This window comes from Perna viridis, chromosome 14 (assembly GCF_037379345.1).
Source record: "Perna viridis isolate PV_CMFRI_1.1 ecotype Kerala chromosome 14, ASM3737934v1, whole genome shotgun sequence".
NCBI lineage: Eukaryota > Metazoa > Mollusca > Bivalvia > Mytilida > Mytilidae > Perna > Perna viridis.
The window spans coordinates 12,281,585-12,298,107 of NC_142458.1; the positions used below are offsets into that span (position 1 = coordinate 12,281,585).

The following is a 16,523-nucleotide window of genomic DNA, read 5'->3' on the forward strand; positions in this document are numbered from 1 at the left end:
TATTCTAGTAACGCCTTGTACCAGTACGCCATGTCTTCATGACGGCACATGTAACATAAATGGATCAACATTCAATTGTGCATGTCACACAGGTTTCAGCGGAGACACATGTGAAGGTACTGTAGGTTTATTCTAAGAGCTTTTGCTTGTTGTTATTTGGAATAACGAAACTTCCATATCTTATTAGTGTTTCGCGTATGTGTCAAACACTTTTTACATATGATTGATGACAAATAAAACTGCAGACTCCTGTTTTGCAGCTCACGAGTTGAACTTTCATCCGAGAATCAAGATGAAATAAAGATAAATATCTGACGAACAATACTTTATGATATAATCATATTCTACATTGCATAATATATCGGCAAAAAAACATAAGTAAAGCTCCAGATAAGAATTATGTAAGATGTGATTCATGGTTGGAAAGTCTACATATATTTATGTTTTGTATTTTGTTTAAAATGTTATAATAAACAGAAAGTAACATGTAGTTTTGCATATAATCCTTGTTTTTTTGGGGGAAATCAAAGTTAAAAGGAATGTACTGTTGAATTCAAAATTAAGTGAGACATATCTGTAAATGACACTGGAATACAAAAGAAACTGTTGGATTGTCGATGTGAATTACCTCTTACGAACAGACAGACTTGAATGAATAACTATACATTTTATCATAAGTGCAAATAAAATAACTTATTGAACAAACATAAAAATATGTAACCGTTGTGGGATGTATCACATATTACAGATATTTCATGATTCTTACATGATAATACTACCCAAATGACTAAACAAAAATTATCATCAGTGGAAAAAAAATGAAATAAAACGTTGGTATTTAATAATGAAGGAAACTATACTGGATATAAAATTAATGCATCCGGAATAGTTAGTGACACAACGTGATATCTTGCATGGTTTAAAAAAAAAAAAAAAAAAAAAAAAAAAAAACACACACACAAGGCTTTAAGGTCTTTCCGACTTACTCTCCGTAACAAATCACTACGAAAGATCACAAGAACCGTAAACCACGCTCCATAAATTCGTCTTATAAATATTTTAAGTTCTTATGGTTGCCTTGAAGGACTTTGCAAAAAAATGGATAAAACGAAAACAAGACGACATTGATTTTCTGTCGGAGTTTGTAAAGATTATGTGTTGTTTAATTTTGATACGTATGAAATTTGAAAGTAGGTCATCGAGTCTCAATGCTGCATCAGATTTCAAACACCCCGATGTATCAAAACATTGACTACTTTACATATATGTTGTCGTACCGGCAGACAAAGCTCAAAAACAACATTGTCTTTGTCTTCAAAACGTATTACATCCAATGTTTTAATAGAAGTAGACGCACATGTAATAGCAATAATAAGACATATCCTGCCACTAAACTGTCCAAGGAAGTGGTGTTGTCTCTCTACCAGACGATGATTATGATCTAACGTCTATTTACTGGATTCTTAAACTTCACAAGAATTCATACAAACAATGCTACATAGCGGGTTCTGCAAAATAATCCACCAAACCTCTTTCAAACTTCTAACTTCTATACTCACACTGTCAAAGAGGGCCTCCACTACTACACTTGTTACTCCTGTAGTGGCTAACCCTCGAATCATGATTGTTATCAGAAAACAATAGCATTAAAACCTCTTTATACTTCTATTCCCCATACTCAGTTAAAATCCCGACTCAAAAACATTATACACCGTTGTTACTCCAAAAAGATGTACACCTAGATACAAATATGTAGTTCTTTGTAGAGATTCAACACATTTTGTAAAACAAATGATTCCAAAATCTTCTAAATATACCGAAGAAAATGTTTTCAAAATGCTGGAGTTTTTTTTTATCGACAACAAATTTGTCTAGGTGTTGGACGTTTTTTTCAACAAACGGTCGGCATTTCAATAGGAAGAAATTATGCTCCTCTACTTGCTGACATATTCCTTCACTCTTATGCGGCTGGTTTGACTGCTAGTCTAATCCAAAAGAAGGAACATCGTTTAGATAGATCCTTTAATCTTAGTTTCCGCTATATAGATGACATATCATCCTTACATGAAACAATCCTAGTTTCTGGGATTTGCTACCCCCAAAGAACTTAAGATGATGGCTACTACAGAAACTGTGCAGTCAGCAGAATATCTTGGTCTATACTTAGAGATCAATAGTAAAGAAAAACTATTGACCAAACTATACGACCAGCTCGATGACTTTCATTCCGTCAACTTTTCCTTTGATATGTGGCAACATCCCTTCTGCACCTGTGTATGGAGTTTTCATATCACAACTCATACGTTATGCCAGGGCTTCCCGTAACTACGTAGACTTTTTGTATCGCGCTAGACTTCATAAAGTTGGGCTTTTGGAAAAGGATTATGTTAACACACGATTAAAGTCATCACTACAGAAGTTTTATGGTTGTCATCCTAAACTTGTATAAACATCTGATTTGTTCAACGTGACATAGTGTTTTTTCTCTTACGTCTTCCCCGAATTTGACTTTTTATTAGCAACACGGCGGGTGTTTCTGAAAAAGCGGAGGAAGCTTACCCTATCTGTACATCTGGTACATGTTTCCAGTTTTTTGTGGAGTCGGAGTTGCTCATTCACTTTTGTTAATTTTTATATATTACATTGGTTATTTTGTGTTCTTTATTATGTTTGTCTGTTTTCAATGTCTGGTCTTTGTCGCTTGATTACATTCATTTGATTTCCGTTAAAATCTTAGTTCCTTTGATTTCTCTTTCTAATGATTTAAAAAAAAAAACATCTGCCTTGTTGTAGCATATGCACATTGCCATGTTTATCTTTCCCGTATTTTAATTTTGTGATAACGTGTTACTAATAGTTATGAGGACTTACGTTTTTTGAAGTTTGGTTTTAAAATTATAACTTTTGTTTTGGTTTCGCTGACTGATGTTGGCGGTCTTAGGCAGTATTTCTGTTATTAATCTCAAGCTACTTAGGTGAAGATGAATTTATATCATGTTTTACCATTTCAAATTTTGCGATTTCATGGAATCCGCTTGATAACTCAACTTTAGATTGCCGAATAAAAATGTTTGGTTATGTAGTATGCATAGTTTTAGATTACAATGAGATTAGTATGCGTTGCATATTAAACTAAACTTCAATCATCCTATAACAAGACATAGGCTACACAAATAATGAACGAAAATAAAATCTTTTTTTTTCAGTCACACCTTGTATTCAGGAACCGTGTATGTACAACGGAAGTTGTTCCATTTCCGGTCACACTGTTGTTTGTTCGTGTTTAGCAGGATATTCAGGTCAATTTTGTACAGGTAATTTCATATACATTTAATGTTGTTCATATGTTCAAACAAAAATGGACGATTTCAGTTCTAAGCAATTTGAATATAGAAAAGAAACTTTAATCCTGCGACTGTCATCGTTAAAATTTATTATTTGTTAACAATAAGTTGTTATTTTGGACCTGTACACGAACATAAATCATGAAACATTAATCCATTATTTAAAACCAGTCGACAAGTGGATATACAACATTTCATCCTACACTTATTGTAATTTGAAAGTTGTGACAATACTCCTAGTCATTAAAAAGGATATTTGTTGAGTATTGAATTATATAAAATTACTCAAATTATAGAAAGGTATAGCATTTCTAATTTTCCGGGCAAAATTTTCTTTTTGTGTTTAATTCAATGTAGTCAATGTGTGTTAACCATGCTTGAACAGGAACTCTTTATTGGGCCCACGTAATCGCCTAATCTACGTCAAAGAGTGATCAAGGGAACCAAGGTTATAGCGGTAATCAAAAGAATGCAATCCAGGGACAAAGACTAGACATGAAAACAGACATACACCACAAAGAACATAAAGTAACTAAAATCATACATACAAAGTAACAAAAGTAAATGAGCAACTCGGACTCCACTAAAAACTGGGAGCATGAACCAGGTGCACCGATAGGGTAAGCGTCCTCTGCTTATCTAGAAACACCCGCCGAGTTGCTCATAAAAAGTCAAGTCCGGGGTAGACAAACGAGGGAAGGAAAACTATGATCCGTTGAATAAATCAGTTTTCATGGTGCTGATGGATACACCATAACGACCCAAGATCAACAATGTAACACATTCAATAAGATAAAGTTCCGAGTATGTGTTTGCTCTAAGGTAAATGTTAAGTGTATGTAAAATTTCACAATTAGATATAAAATATGTTTTTTATCGGGTTTTGTTATAGCGATCTCTAAATGTTAAAACAGTTAATATGTAAGAGAACTTAATTTTTACATAAAGAATCGTTAATATCGAAATAATTGTAACAATTAGAAAATTATACATTTATAGATTATTGGAAACACACCTTTTTAATTATTGAAAATATCGAATGCATTATATAACATACACGTATGGCGATGTATACGGCGAAACCTGTCTAAACTGAACCCTGGATAAACCAGTAACCTATGTAAACCAAAGATATTCTAAAGTCCCTTTATTTTTAACCTGTGTAAACCGAACATATTCTAAAGGCCTAAATTTTTTAACCTGTGTAAACGAAACATATTCTAAAGTTCCTATATTTTTAACCTGTATAAACCAAACATATTTTAAAGTCCCTTTATTTTTAACATTTGTTAACCAACATATTTTAGAGTCCCTTTATTTTTAACCTGTGTAAACCAACCTGTTTTAAAGTCCCTATATGTTTAACCTGTGTAAGCCAAACATATTCTAAAATCCCTTTAAGTCAGTTTTCATGCGTTTTGAACCTGTGTTCATCAAACATCTTCCTTTACAGAACAAATATTTCACTCCAAAAGTAGATAGGTTTAGACAGGTATCACTGTATATATAAATATCATCTCCACATGTAATCAAATTAAAGTTTCGGAGTCACAAGATCCAAACGGCACATGTAAAATAAATAACAAAAATACAACGTTACCATTACATAAAAGAAATGTGTGACCTCTATGTTAAATACTTAAACAACAAGAAAGAAGTAATCTGAATTTTGCTGAAGGGGGATTTCGGGAAATGTTTCAGTTGTTAGTGTTTCTGATTATTGTTTAAATTAGTTTTACATCATATACCAACATCCGGGTTAGAGTGGACCCTTTTTTAAAAGAAACAGTGATGATTATTGATAGATCGAGCAAACTGCACTTAACGTATATTCATCGGTTCTAGATAAATTGTTCGTTGTGTGAATGAATTTACCGGAACCATTGAGGATCTGAGGAGGATGAATGGGATTTTTTACTCAGGAGTGTGAACTTTCCATTAATGAACATTTGAGTCAAACCAATAGTGTATTCACTCGAACAAATGTTGTTAAACCTTAGGTTGATTGCCATAAATTATCAGTATTGCGCAGTTTAGTAATTTTTCACTGTCTAAAGTAATCTTACTCCTCTAATTTAGCAAAACTAAGATATAAACTAAGTATAAAAGGGAATAATTGGAATAATGAATGAAAAATATTTTTTTATTTGCTTTTAAAGAAATGAGTTTATTAAACGTGCAATATACGTTAGGGGTGTATTTTAATGAAGTATGCTGCCTAAAGAATATGAAGTACGGTTGATGCATACAGTTTTGATGATTCTATTATTTTGGAATAAATAATGATATTAAGTTTTGTTCCCTATATTCAGAAACAAACATCTGAAACGACCTTTGTTTTTGCATATTTTTTGTTTCAGTGACACCATGTACCGGAAATCCATGTATGTATTCTGGAACATGTTCTATAACGGGATCAACTTACCATTGTGCCTGTTCTCCGGGTTATAACGGAACAAATTGTGAAGGTGAGATTAAGGGTACCATAATTTAGAGGAAACATTGCAACATATGTTTTTCATATGTGAAGGACAAACATTAAAACACACTTATACTACTAACAAGTTCATGAAAAATTCAATAGATTCATTGTAATGTTTTTCATATGAAATGTGCTATTGAATGCACAATATTTAAAATTCATCTTTTTCACAAAAATCCTAAACATATGTGTTCATATGTTTAAAAACATATACAAATATATGTCATATATGTCTGAAAACATATGTTACAATTTTAATGTGTAAAACGACAAAAGAATATTTAAAATCTGAAAATGAAGACTAAACATAAAAACTCACTAAAATAATCCACATTTACCAACAGAATACAGATAGAAGGTAAGAAATAATACCGCAAAATCGACTCAACCTTGAATCAATACTGAGAGTACTATTCACGTGCCTCGTCTTCTGCATTTCGTAATACATAGCGTTAAGAGGGATTCGAGCACCAACATCGTGTATAATCGTTTCAAATGTACACAACATTTTCTACCATAATTCACTCTCTCAAAATGACATTCGCTTGACTGTGAAAGTTCTGGTTATTTCCCATCTCCTTATTCTACAATGACGTATTAAGTTATAGACATTTGGGTAGATAAAAGTACTTGCAAAGAGTCAGTGATCGTTATTGATTTGTATCATAGTTTTCCTTGCCCCTTTCGTCTACCCTGGACTTGACCTTTTTTTAGCAACTCGACGAGTATTTCTAGAAAGCAGAGGACGCTTACCCTACCGGTGCACCTGGTCCATGCTCCCAGTTTTTAGTGGACTCCAAATTGCTTATTTAGTTTTGTTACTTTATATTATTTTGTTTATTTTATGTTCATTGTTGTGTGTCTGTTTTCCATGCCTGGTCTTCGTCCCTTGATTTCCGCTAGAATCTTGGTTCTCTTGGTTGCTCATTCAAACTCAAGCTAAGTTAATACAATGAAATGAATACATAAATAAATAATATAAACAAAAAAAAACAAAACAAAACAAAACAAAACAAAAAAACAAAAAACAAAAAAAAACCACACACACACACACACACACACACACACACACACACACACACACACACACACACACACACACACACACACACACCAACAAGCACATTTTTCAGAAAAATAGTATTGACATGGCATGTTTTATTCTATGATATTGCGCCCACTGTCGTGCATCATTACAATCTCCCCAGACTGATGACCGCCTCCCGATTTAATTCGTATCTCTCCTCTAATTCATAGGCTCATATACAGGATGTGAAACATTTTCAAGATAATGCAGTACTCATTACCTATCCATCGAGGCTATTTTGCAATGTATTGTATTAATTTACATAAAGAGGCGAGCTTTAATACGTAGTGTAGTGGGGACTAGGTGTAAGCTCTGTGCAGGAGAACGACATCTGTTGTCATGGTTCTCGTCTTCATTTATACCCAACAACAAAAACCCAAGGGAACAAAAACAAGAAACAAAAAAAAAAAACAAAAACAAAAAATAAAACTAACGTTATAATTTTAAATGTTTAAGTGACGCCATGTAATGGACCGCCATGTTTGAATTCTGGAACCTGTACCATTAACGGATCTACATATACGTGCGCATGTCCTGACGGATTTAGTGGGACCAACTGTGAAGGTAAGTCTTTGTAGAAAGAACTGATTTTTTTTTCTAGATAACCTAAAATATATGTGAACAACATTAAGGACACATCTTTAACGGTAAAGGGTAATAATACAATTAACTGAACTGACAGGCGCAACCCTAAATAAATTGTAAACAGAACGATGAACGGACAGACACAACCCTAAATCAATGGTCAACAGAACGAAAGTCTATATATCAAATGGCAGTATTAAAAGAAAAAAAATAGAAAAATTAGAAACAACTGCAATTGTCCTGACATGGTACAGACATTTTTGGTCAGATGGAACAATGTTTTATAGCTCACTAGAGCTGCCGCTTCAATTAAGGTTAATTATTTCTAGTATATTGCATTATAAACAGACAGCATAAAATTGCTGTCGTCAAAAATTTGGTTAAATCAGTAGATCCAACAGTACAGAAGACATATATCAAAATGACATATTTTACTTACAATTATATTTTGCTTTTGTAGATGCATTGCTTCTAAAAAAATAAAAATAAATAAATAAAAAAATAAATATAATTCGACACATGTAATAAGTGTAAGGGAGCTTTATTTTATTAGTAAGTTTTGTTGATTGAGACCAAAAACTTTCAATCGGAAAATATTTTTGTCAAATGGTTTGCATTTTGCGGATTTCCTGATAAGTCGGTAATCGTGAATTTAATATTATCATCTTAATTAGTCAAGTAAAATGTATTGGTACTTATAAATTGCCTTTTAACATACTTGTATACTTGTTCTATTACCAATAGCAAGCAGTACTTTATTTATTGCTGTAAATTGTTGTTTCGTATGACACTTTCACGTTTTTTTCTCACAATATCGACATTTTATTTCAGAGACGCCATGCTCAAATAATCCGTGCATAAATGGTGGTGTGTGTTCTATTGTGGGTGCTTCCTTTAGTTGTTCGTGTCCCCCGGGATACTCAGGGACAACATGTAAAGGTATCATATTCATATACATACTTTCATTTGAGCTTATATAAATACCCGCCAAACGCTTTGCTGAGCATATATTGACGCCCGCCGCCCGTTTGCATCCCGCACGTTTTCATTATAGTAATTTCTGCCACTACTTATTACAGCTACTTGATATTATGACAAAACTTTAAGTAGCAGTCTTTATTAAAATCAGACAAGAGGTGATCCATGCATGTTAAAACCCGCCAAATTCAGTTTTATTTCTTATTCAGAAACTGTTTTAGATCACATAACCTGAGGTTTTCATTTAGGGGTTGCATTTTTTAGATCAAATTTATATAGATTGTACATAAAAATAGCATTTTGCAAGCGTTATCTATCTTTATTTGGTCGATTTGGTTTATTTTAGTGGGAGATTAAAGTGTCGTTTTCTCAAAAATATAGATTTAAATATAGAAAGGACTATTTTCACATAAAAATACAGCATTTGTAGACCAAAAAGTATCGTTTGATCCATGGGTTTTTGTACACCACGAATCACCTAACCATGGGCATTGTCTGAATTTTATATGGACTGGTACTTACAAATGTAAGTGACACTACTATCCTATTTTATCCAATACGATGTTCACATCAATGTTACCTCATGGAATTATTAATTAATGGCGTCACAATAAATAAATCAGAATCAATCATCTGGGTCGAAGTATGCAGATTTTCAAAACATTTTGCCTCTGCCACACACACTCATTATTCATATCGTCCCTTTATGTAAATTAATACATATGCAATTAAGGGGATAGGCCTAGGGTAAGAGATTCAGCTTTCACAAATCAATGGAACGTTTGTAGTCAGCGTTTTAAATCAATGTCATGTAAGCATCGAGGTAACTTGGACTAAATTCATTATTATTTAAATGAAAGCTTGATAGACTTGATAAAACAACGGTTATTTTGAAAGAGATTTCGAAGCTTGTGTTTCTTGTTGTATGTCTGAAAAATTAAAAGACCTTGTATCATTTTATTGAAATAAGCACGTTATGTCTTAATTGTAGTTATAAAATAGTTTAACTTCGACAATTGTTGATAAATTTTACAATAATGACTTCATGTATTGTTTCGGTCCCCAGCGTCGCAAACCTTGAAACATCACTTTGATATGAAATATTCCAAACTGTTTGTGACGTCATCAATTTCAAAGACGTTGATTGGCGTTACTTAAGAAGTTAAGAATATTCTCAAACTTCCGTGGTGCTAGGGCATGTTCTTTATATTTTTGCAAAAGCACCAGACTATTGATTTAATACTCGACTAACCTTTTTTATTTTATCTTAAATGGGTTGGTCAGCATAATTCATTCCTTCTTGAAACATTACATTAATGACGAAAGACGTTGCAGATGAACCAGCAGTCACTGATATGAGCATTTGTGGCTGTATTAAAATATGCAGTACATCACTAGATTATCTTTTTTTTCGTTCATTTTCGAAAAAAATAAAGTTTTATAAGTTTTCTTTCTTGAAAAATATTAAATATTATGCATTATAAAAGCTGACTTTTTGTAAGTGTTCTCTAAGAATCCTCCGCTGCGAAGTCCTCGCATAGTACCCTGCAATATTCTTTTATTGGCCTTCAAAGCATATACTACAATGTCCTCTGAAACATAGTATTTATTTGTTTAGGAATCCATTACATAATCAGTCATCGCTTGATGCTAATACGATACCCGTCGTTTCACTCTTTTATCAGTTTCCATTTGTTTTTTTCACACACTTTAATATTTTATGTATGGTTCTTTGTATTTATGATTATAATCAGATTTCGATCAATTGCATTTAAGTTTTTTTTTCATAGAAAAAAAGGATACTTACATAATATGTGTTTGTTTGTTTTACATCTTTTAATTTGTTTTTAAGTTACACCATGTACCAGCGATCCGTGTATGAATAACGGCACTTGTTCCGTATCCGGTTCCACGTTTAACTGTACATGTACTTCCGGTTATTTTGGAATAAGCTGTGGAGGTATTCATGATTGTTTTTAAAATTTTAAAATAAATTTACTGTTTTATTTTTCTCTTTAATAACGTACCTTTTGATTCGTCAAACCACACACACCGTTTTAAGACAATTTTCCGTTCGACCTTTGTGGCTTTTTAAAGTGTTCTTTTTCCACTTCCATACAATTAGTCTCGAGCTGACAGGGATTGTCTTCTCTTTGTCATATTCGCCATATTCACTCTGCTTATGATTAATTTTGGAACTGTTTTTCAAATGATATTCCCTTTTTTTATTCGTATCATGACAAAAATTGCCAATTTATTTATATAGTAAGAAAAGGCAAGCATCAGAGATGAACAAAATAAAAATAAAAAACAAAAGTTAAGTTAATAAACAGAAAAATCACCCTTGAATTTTAATCAAACAGATGAATGATTGAGAAAAAAGAGGAAAAATACCTTATGCAAGACGTAAATTTGTGTAATAATATTTTAAGACATTCCAAGAATCAAATACACATACAGTGTTCTAATTATTCTAGAAACACCGTGTACGAGTACGCCTTGTCAAAATGACGGTACCTGCTCCTTTTTTGATTACGACTATAATTGTACATGCCCTAATGGCTTTTCTGGAAGTACCTGCGAAGGTAATATTTGCACCTCTCTTGCTAGCTACTATTTTCTGGTACATGGAACATTTTAAATGTGGAGGTAACCTTTGCACTTCTCTTATTTTTATCCTTTTGCAAATGAAACACGTAATGTGTGGAGATAAAATATTCACTTATCTTGTTTGTACTATTATTGCTTTGGTCCTCTGATAAATGCAACATTGCAAGTGTGGAACTAAAATTTGCACCATTCTTTTGTTGGCATCTGATGCATAAACATTGTTAGTGTGGAGCTATAATTTGCGCCATTCTTGTGTTGGCCCTCTGGTGAATAAACAGTGTAAGTGAGGAGTGAAATTTTCCCCTTTCTTGCCTTTATCGTTTGATACATAAAACATTGTAAGTGTGGAAATACAATTTGCACCATTTTTGCTTTTATCCTCTGCAAATGAAACATTGTAAATATGGATGTAAAATTGCCGCTTGTGGAGTCAACGTTTGTACCTCTCTTGCTACTATGTTTTGGTAAATTGAACATTTTAGATGTGGAGGTAACATTTGCACTTCTCTTGTTTTTTATCCTTTCGCAAATGGAACTCTTAAAGTGTGGAGATAAAACTTCCACTTCTCTTGTTTTTATCCTCTGATTAATGAAAGTGTGGAGCTACATTTGCACCATTCATCTGATTAAAGAAACATTGTAAGTGTGGAGCTAAAATTTTCAACATTCTGTCTTTTATCATCTGATAAAGGAAGTACTGTAAGTGTGGTATTACACTTTTCACCATTCCTGCTTTTATCCTCTGCAAATGAAATATTAAACATGTAAGTATGGATGTAAGATTTGCACGTTGCTGCTTTTGTAAGCAACTAAGTAGATACTATAGGATTTAATATGCATCGGAAGATGTAATCGTCTGTTTTTTTATGACGCATATATTATTTTATCAAATATTTTGGTTGTGAAATAGGCCTATTAAAACAGGGATCCCTTACTAGTGAAATTTTGTACATTATATTTTAGTCTGTATAGATTAGGCAGTGGGTAAAACATGACTAGCAAGAAATTTTGCTTGGACTGTAGATATTCATTAGTTGTACTTCAGAATCAAGGAATTAATTCATTATTTCGGTCAAACAAAATACAATTTCATTTACATGCACTGGAATTGAACATTTCAAGCGCAGATATCTCTGTTGCTAACCATAACTTTCTAAAATTCAAATAAGCATATCCAGTGATGCAGAGATAGGGACAATTCCAAATGATTGAGAATATCGAGAGAGAGAGAGAGAGAGAGAGAGAGAGAGAGAGTATAGTCAAACCAGAGGGGCTTTGATTTGCACTTTCAGATTTCACCATTTTGCCTATCTCTTACAAGGACTTGTACTTAATCTGTTCAATGAAATAATTTTCAAATGTTTTTTATTTAAATACAAAATCTTCGACCTGTGAGGTACTTTTTCATTGTATTTATTCCGGTATAAAATATACATAAAATATTGTGGTTGAATACACATTTTGTGAGAAAGAATCTCATCTGAATGCATATTGAAACCTGTCCAAACTTAACCCTGAAAACACCGAAAGCTTTCAAAACTAGAAATATGTTTTTAAAAAAACCCTTTCTTATCATTGTTGACAGGTGTTTGAACCCGGGTTAATTAAACAAAACAAATACTACAGTGAAGAAAGAATTTGTGTCGACGTGTTTTACTTTTACAAGTTTGCAAATTTACATTTTTTACCATGAACTAATTTACATCACATGCAATGAAATGTATTGAGTGAACGTTTTTTTTTTAAGAATCTTGCAAAATGGACAAAAAAATCAGAAATATGCATGGCAAAAACCGTCCGATCTGACAATATAATTTCACTCAATTATGTTCCTGTATATCTTAAAACTGCAATTATACGTGAAATCTAATAAAACATTACGAAGAATGTTTATGTACGTTTGGCTACTCGAACGTTAATTGCAAACAAACTCTGAAGCTATAAATCTCTTTTCTAAACGTAAGCACAATGACCATTATACCTTTCTGATTTGCTGCTTTGTCTATAAATTTTAGTAACACCTTGTTCAAGTCATTCCTGTATGAATGGTGGCATCTGCATAGTGAATGGTTCTAGTTATGACTGTTCATGCGCAGATGGTTTTTCCGGAAATGATTGCGAAGGTAATTGTGGCACTTGTTTTTTTTTTGTTTTTAAGGTTGTGAAAATTGCAATAATGGGCGTTTAAAAGCTTAAATGCAGTGTACTACGAAAACCTAATAAATATGATTACACAGTAATATGTACAAAAATATGTCAATGATATAATATCTAAAAATGAATTTAATGTATTTTATTCTTTTTTTTCCTGAAAACTTGATTTTCGAAAATATTCAAACAAAAAAAACAAAACAAAACAAAACAAAACAAAACAAAAACTCAATTTTGCCCAAATCCTTAGCATATATTCATATGTAGTTTTGAATCCCACCTCTTTTTGTCATTTCTCAACTGCGTAAATCAAATAATATGATAACTATTCAAACTTTTAGCGAATGATTTCGAATGTTTACATGTGAGTACTTTTTATTCGAATTTAACATATTGTACTTTCTAGTCACCCCGTGTACAAGTGAACCTTGTTTGAATTATGGTACTTGTGCTGTAGTGGTGTCTACCTATAACTGCTCATGTGATATCGGATTTATTGGTCATGATTGTGAAGGTGTATTAAGTACTTAATGAAAATTTTAGGCTTTCATTAGAATTTATTTTATATGAGTATTATGCACATGTTCGACTAAGAAGTATGCAGATGTTGTTTAAAGTCCATATTTTTGCCAACCTACTTAGTATTGTTAATGGACCTAGCTTTTTGCTTTTGTGAATTGAGACGAAAATGTAGATAAGGAGTGGTGGTAAGTGACGATTTTTATATTGATTAACAAAAAGCAATGAATTAAATCAGTGTAATGTTCAACGGGGGATAGTGTCATACAGAGTAATCAAGGGAACCAAGGTTATAGGGTAATCAAAAGAATGTAATCCAGGGACAAAGACCAGACATGGAAAACAGACATACACAACAAAGAACATTAATTAACTAAAATCATACATACAAAGTAACAAAAGTAAATGAGCAACTCGGACTCCACTAAAAACTGGGAGCATGGACCAGGTGCACCAGTAGGGTAAGCGTCCTCTGTTTTTCTAGAAACACCCGCCGAGTTTCTCATAAAAAGTCAATCCGGGGTAGACAAACGAAGAAAGGCAAACTATGACCCGTTGAATAAATCAGTTTTCATGGTGCTGATGGATGTATCATAACGATCCATGAGTTCATGATGACGACCATAAAACTTCTGTAGTGATGACTTCAATCTTGTAACATAACCCTGTTCCAGAAGCCTATTTGTTAGACTTCTAGCGCGGTACAAAAAGTTTGCGTAGTTTCGGCAAGCTCTGGCATAGCGTATGAGTTGTGATATGAACACTCCATACGCAGGAGCCGAAGAGATGTTGCCACAGATGAAAGGAAAGTTGACAATTCTGAATGAAAAGTCATCACGTTTGTCGTAGTTTGGTCACTAGTTTTCCTTTACCATCGATTTCTAAGTGTAGGTCAAGATATGAGGCTGACTTCACAGTATCTGTAGTATCCTTTATCTCAAGTTCTTTTGGGTAGATGCGATGTATCAAATCCCCGAAATTAGGATTGTTTAAAGATAATACGTCATCTATATAGCGTAAACTGAGATTAATGGATCTAGCCAAACGATATTCTTTCTTTCTGATCAAATCAGGTATAAAGTCAGCCTCATAAGAGTAAAGAAATAGGTCAGCAAGTAAAGGAGCACAATTTGTTCCCATTGGAATGCCGACCGTTTGTTGAAAAAACACGTCCACCACACTGGACAAATATGTTATCGATTAAAAATTCCAGCATTTTGTAAACATCTTCCTCTGTATATTTGGAAGATGATTTGGAATTATTTCTTACAAAGTATGAGGAATCTCTACCAAGAACTATATATTTGTATCTAGGTGTACCGTCTTTTTTGGAAAAACAACGATGTATAATGTTTTTAAGTCGGGATTTTAATTGAGTATGGGGAATAGAAGTATACAGTGTTGAACAATCATAGGTATTAATGCTACTATAATGTATTAATTTGAAGCTTGCATAATATTTTTTATAAAAAAATATATATATGAGTCTTAAACATGTAATTAATTTTATCTCAACGAATAAATTATTCATCAATGTATCGTCGAATATTTATTGTAAAGGTCCGTAGTTCGTGCAAGTTTGATTTATCGTAGAATGAATTTAAAGCAGAAAGTAGAAAAAAAAAACTGTAATATGTTTGTGCCATCTTACAAACAGGATATTCTAAATTATTAAGAAGTATTTAAAAGAGAAAAACACACATTTTCGTGAATGATACAGTACTTTTGTCTTAATGTTTTCGTGATCGTTATGGTATTCCTGTTTATTATATTTTTTTCAGTCTTTTGCAAAAGCATGATAGTAGCAAATATTTACAATTGGATAATTTAGAAACGCTCTTATTTACATACCAATCGTGCTATGATGCAACTAGTTCTTTTGTTTTTTTCCTAAATTGCATTTCTGTGTGAATAAAAACATGTTCAATTAAGCCATATTTGAATAATGTTTTGATGTTATCATCGATTGTGTTTACATTAGACGTCTTTGCACATCCTTTATCTCAGGAAATGATTGTTTTACGTTAATCACCAATATCAAATATCAATACCATGTAAAATACAGTGGAACAAATGCTCAAATTCCACTAAAGTCTTTTCTTATATGAATGGATAAAAAAATAAGTTTCCTTTGTGTTTATGTGTGTGTGTTATTCTTTTATCCCCTTTGTGCCGTTTGTGACTTAATCTGTTCATTTATATCCCTCTTTAGACATTTACTTTGGATTATTTTTGTTCTGTCTGTGGGTTTCAAATTTCAGTTGTGCTTAGATATCTCCTTCCTCTTATATTTTTCATGTTCACTTTAGGGCTATCGGAAAAGGCATACTATAATAATATTTGTTTAAAAAAAACATATTGTAGTGCTCAATTTCAATAAATATTCAAGATTGAGTCATAAAATGGTCATTTATAATTTGTTATTGTCAATTAAAAAGTCGATTCAGCGTTGAGTTGAATATGCTTTCGAGTTTGAAGACCGAAATTAAGTAGACAGGTATTTGAGATAAAACTGAATGCAATCTTATCTTAAATGGTAAATTGGCGATCGGGATCACTAAATATTAATGTAAAATACGCTTTCATCAATGTCAGATTTTAATGGTGATCGGGATCACTAAATATTAATGTAAAATACGCTTCCGTCAATGTCAGATTTTAATGGCGATCGGGATCACTAAATATTAATGTAAAATACGCTTTCATCAATGTCAGATTTTAATGGTGATCGGGATCACTAAATATAAATGTAAAATACGCTTCCGTC

At 32.5% G+C, this 16,523-nt stretch overlaps 1 protein-coding gene across 3 annotated transcripts in view; it reads left to right on the forward strand.

The window, feature by feature from the left end:
• The window catches only part of LOC148598227 (uncharacterized), a 70,912-nt gene that overhangs the window by 16,030 nt on the left and 38,359 nt on the right, over positions 1-16,523 (forward strand). Inside the window, exons 8-15 of one of the 3 annotated variants that reach the window (XM_088561364.1) lie at positions 9-116; positions 3,207-3,314; positions 5,705-5,812; positions 7,370-7,477; positions 8,330-8,437; positions 10,329-10,436; positions 10,954-11,061; positions 13,102-13,209. In XM_088561364.1, coding sequence (XP_088417490.1) covers positions 9-116; positions 3,207-3,314; positions 5,705-5,812; positions 7,370-7,477; positions 8,330-8,437; positions 10,329-10,436; positions 10,954-11,061; positions 13,102-13,209 — 864 coding nt within the window. The remainder of the gene's footprint in view (positions 1-8; positions 117-3,206; positions 3,315-5,704; positions 5,813-7,369; positions 7,478-8,329; positions 8,438-10,328; positions 10,437-10,953; positions 11,062-13,101; positions 13,210-16,523) is intronic. The other 2 variants (XM_088561365.1, XM_088561366.1) reach the window with 2 other exon arrangements.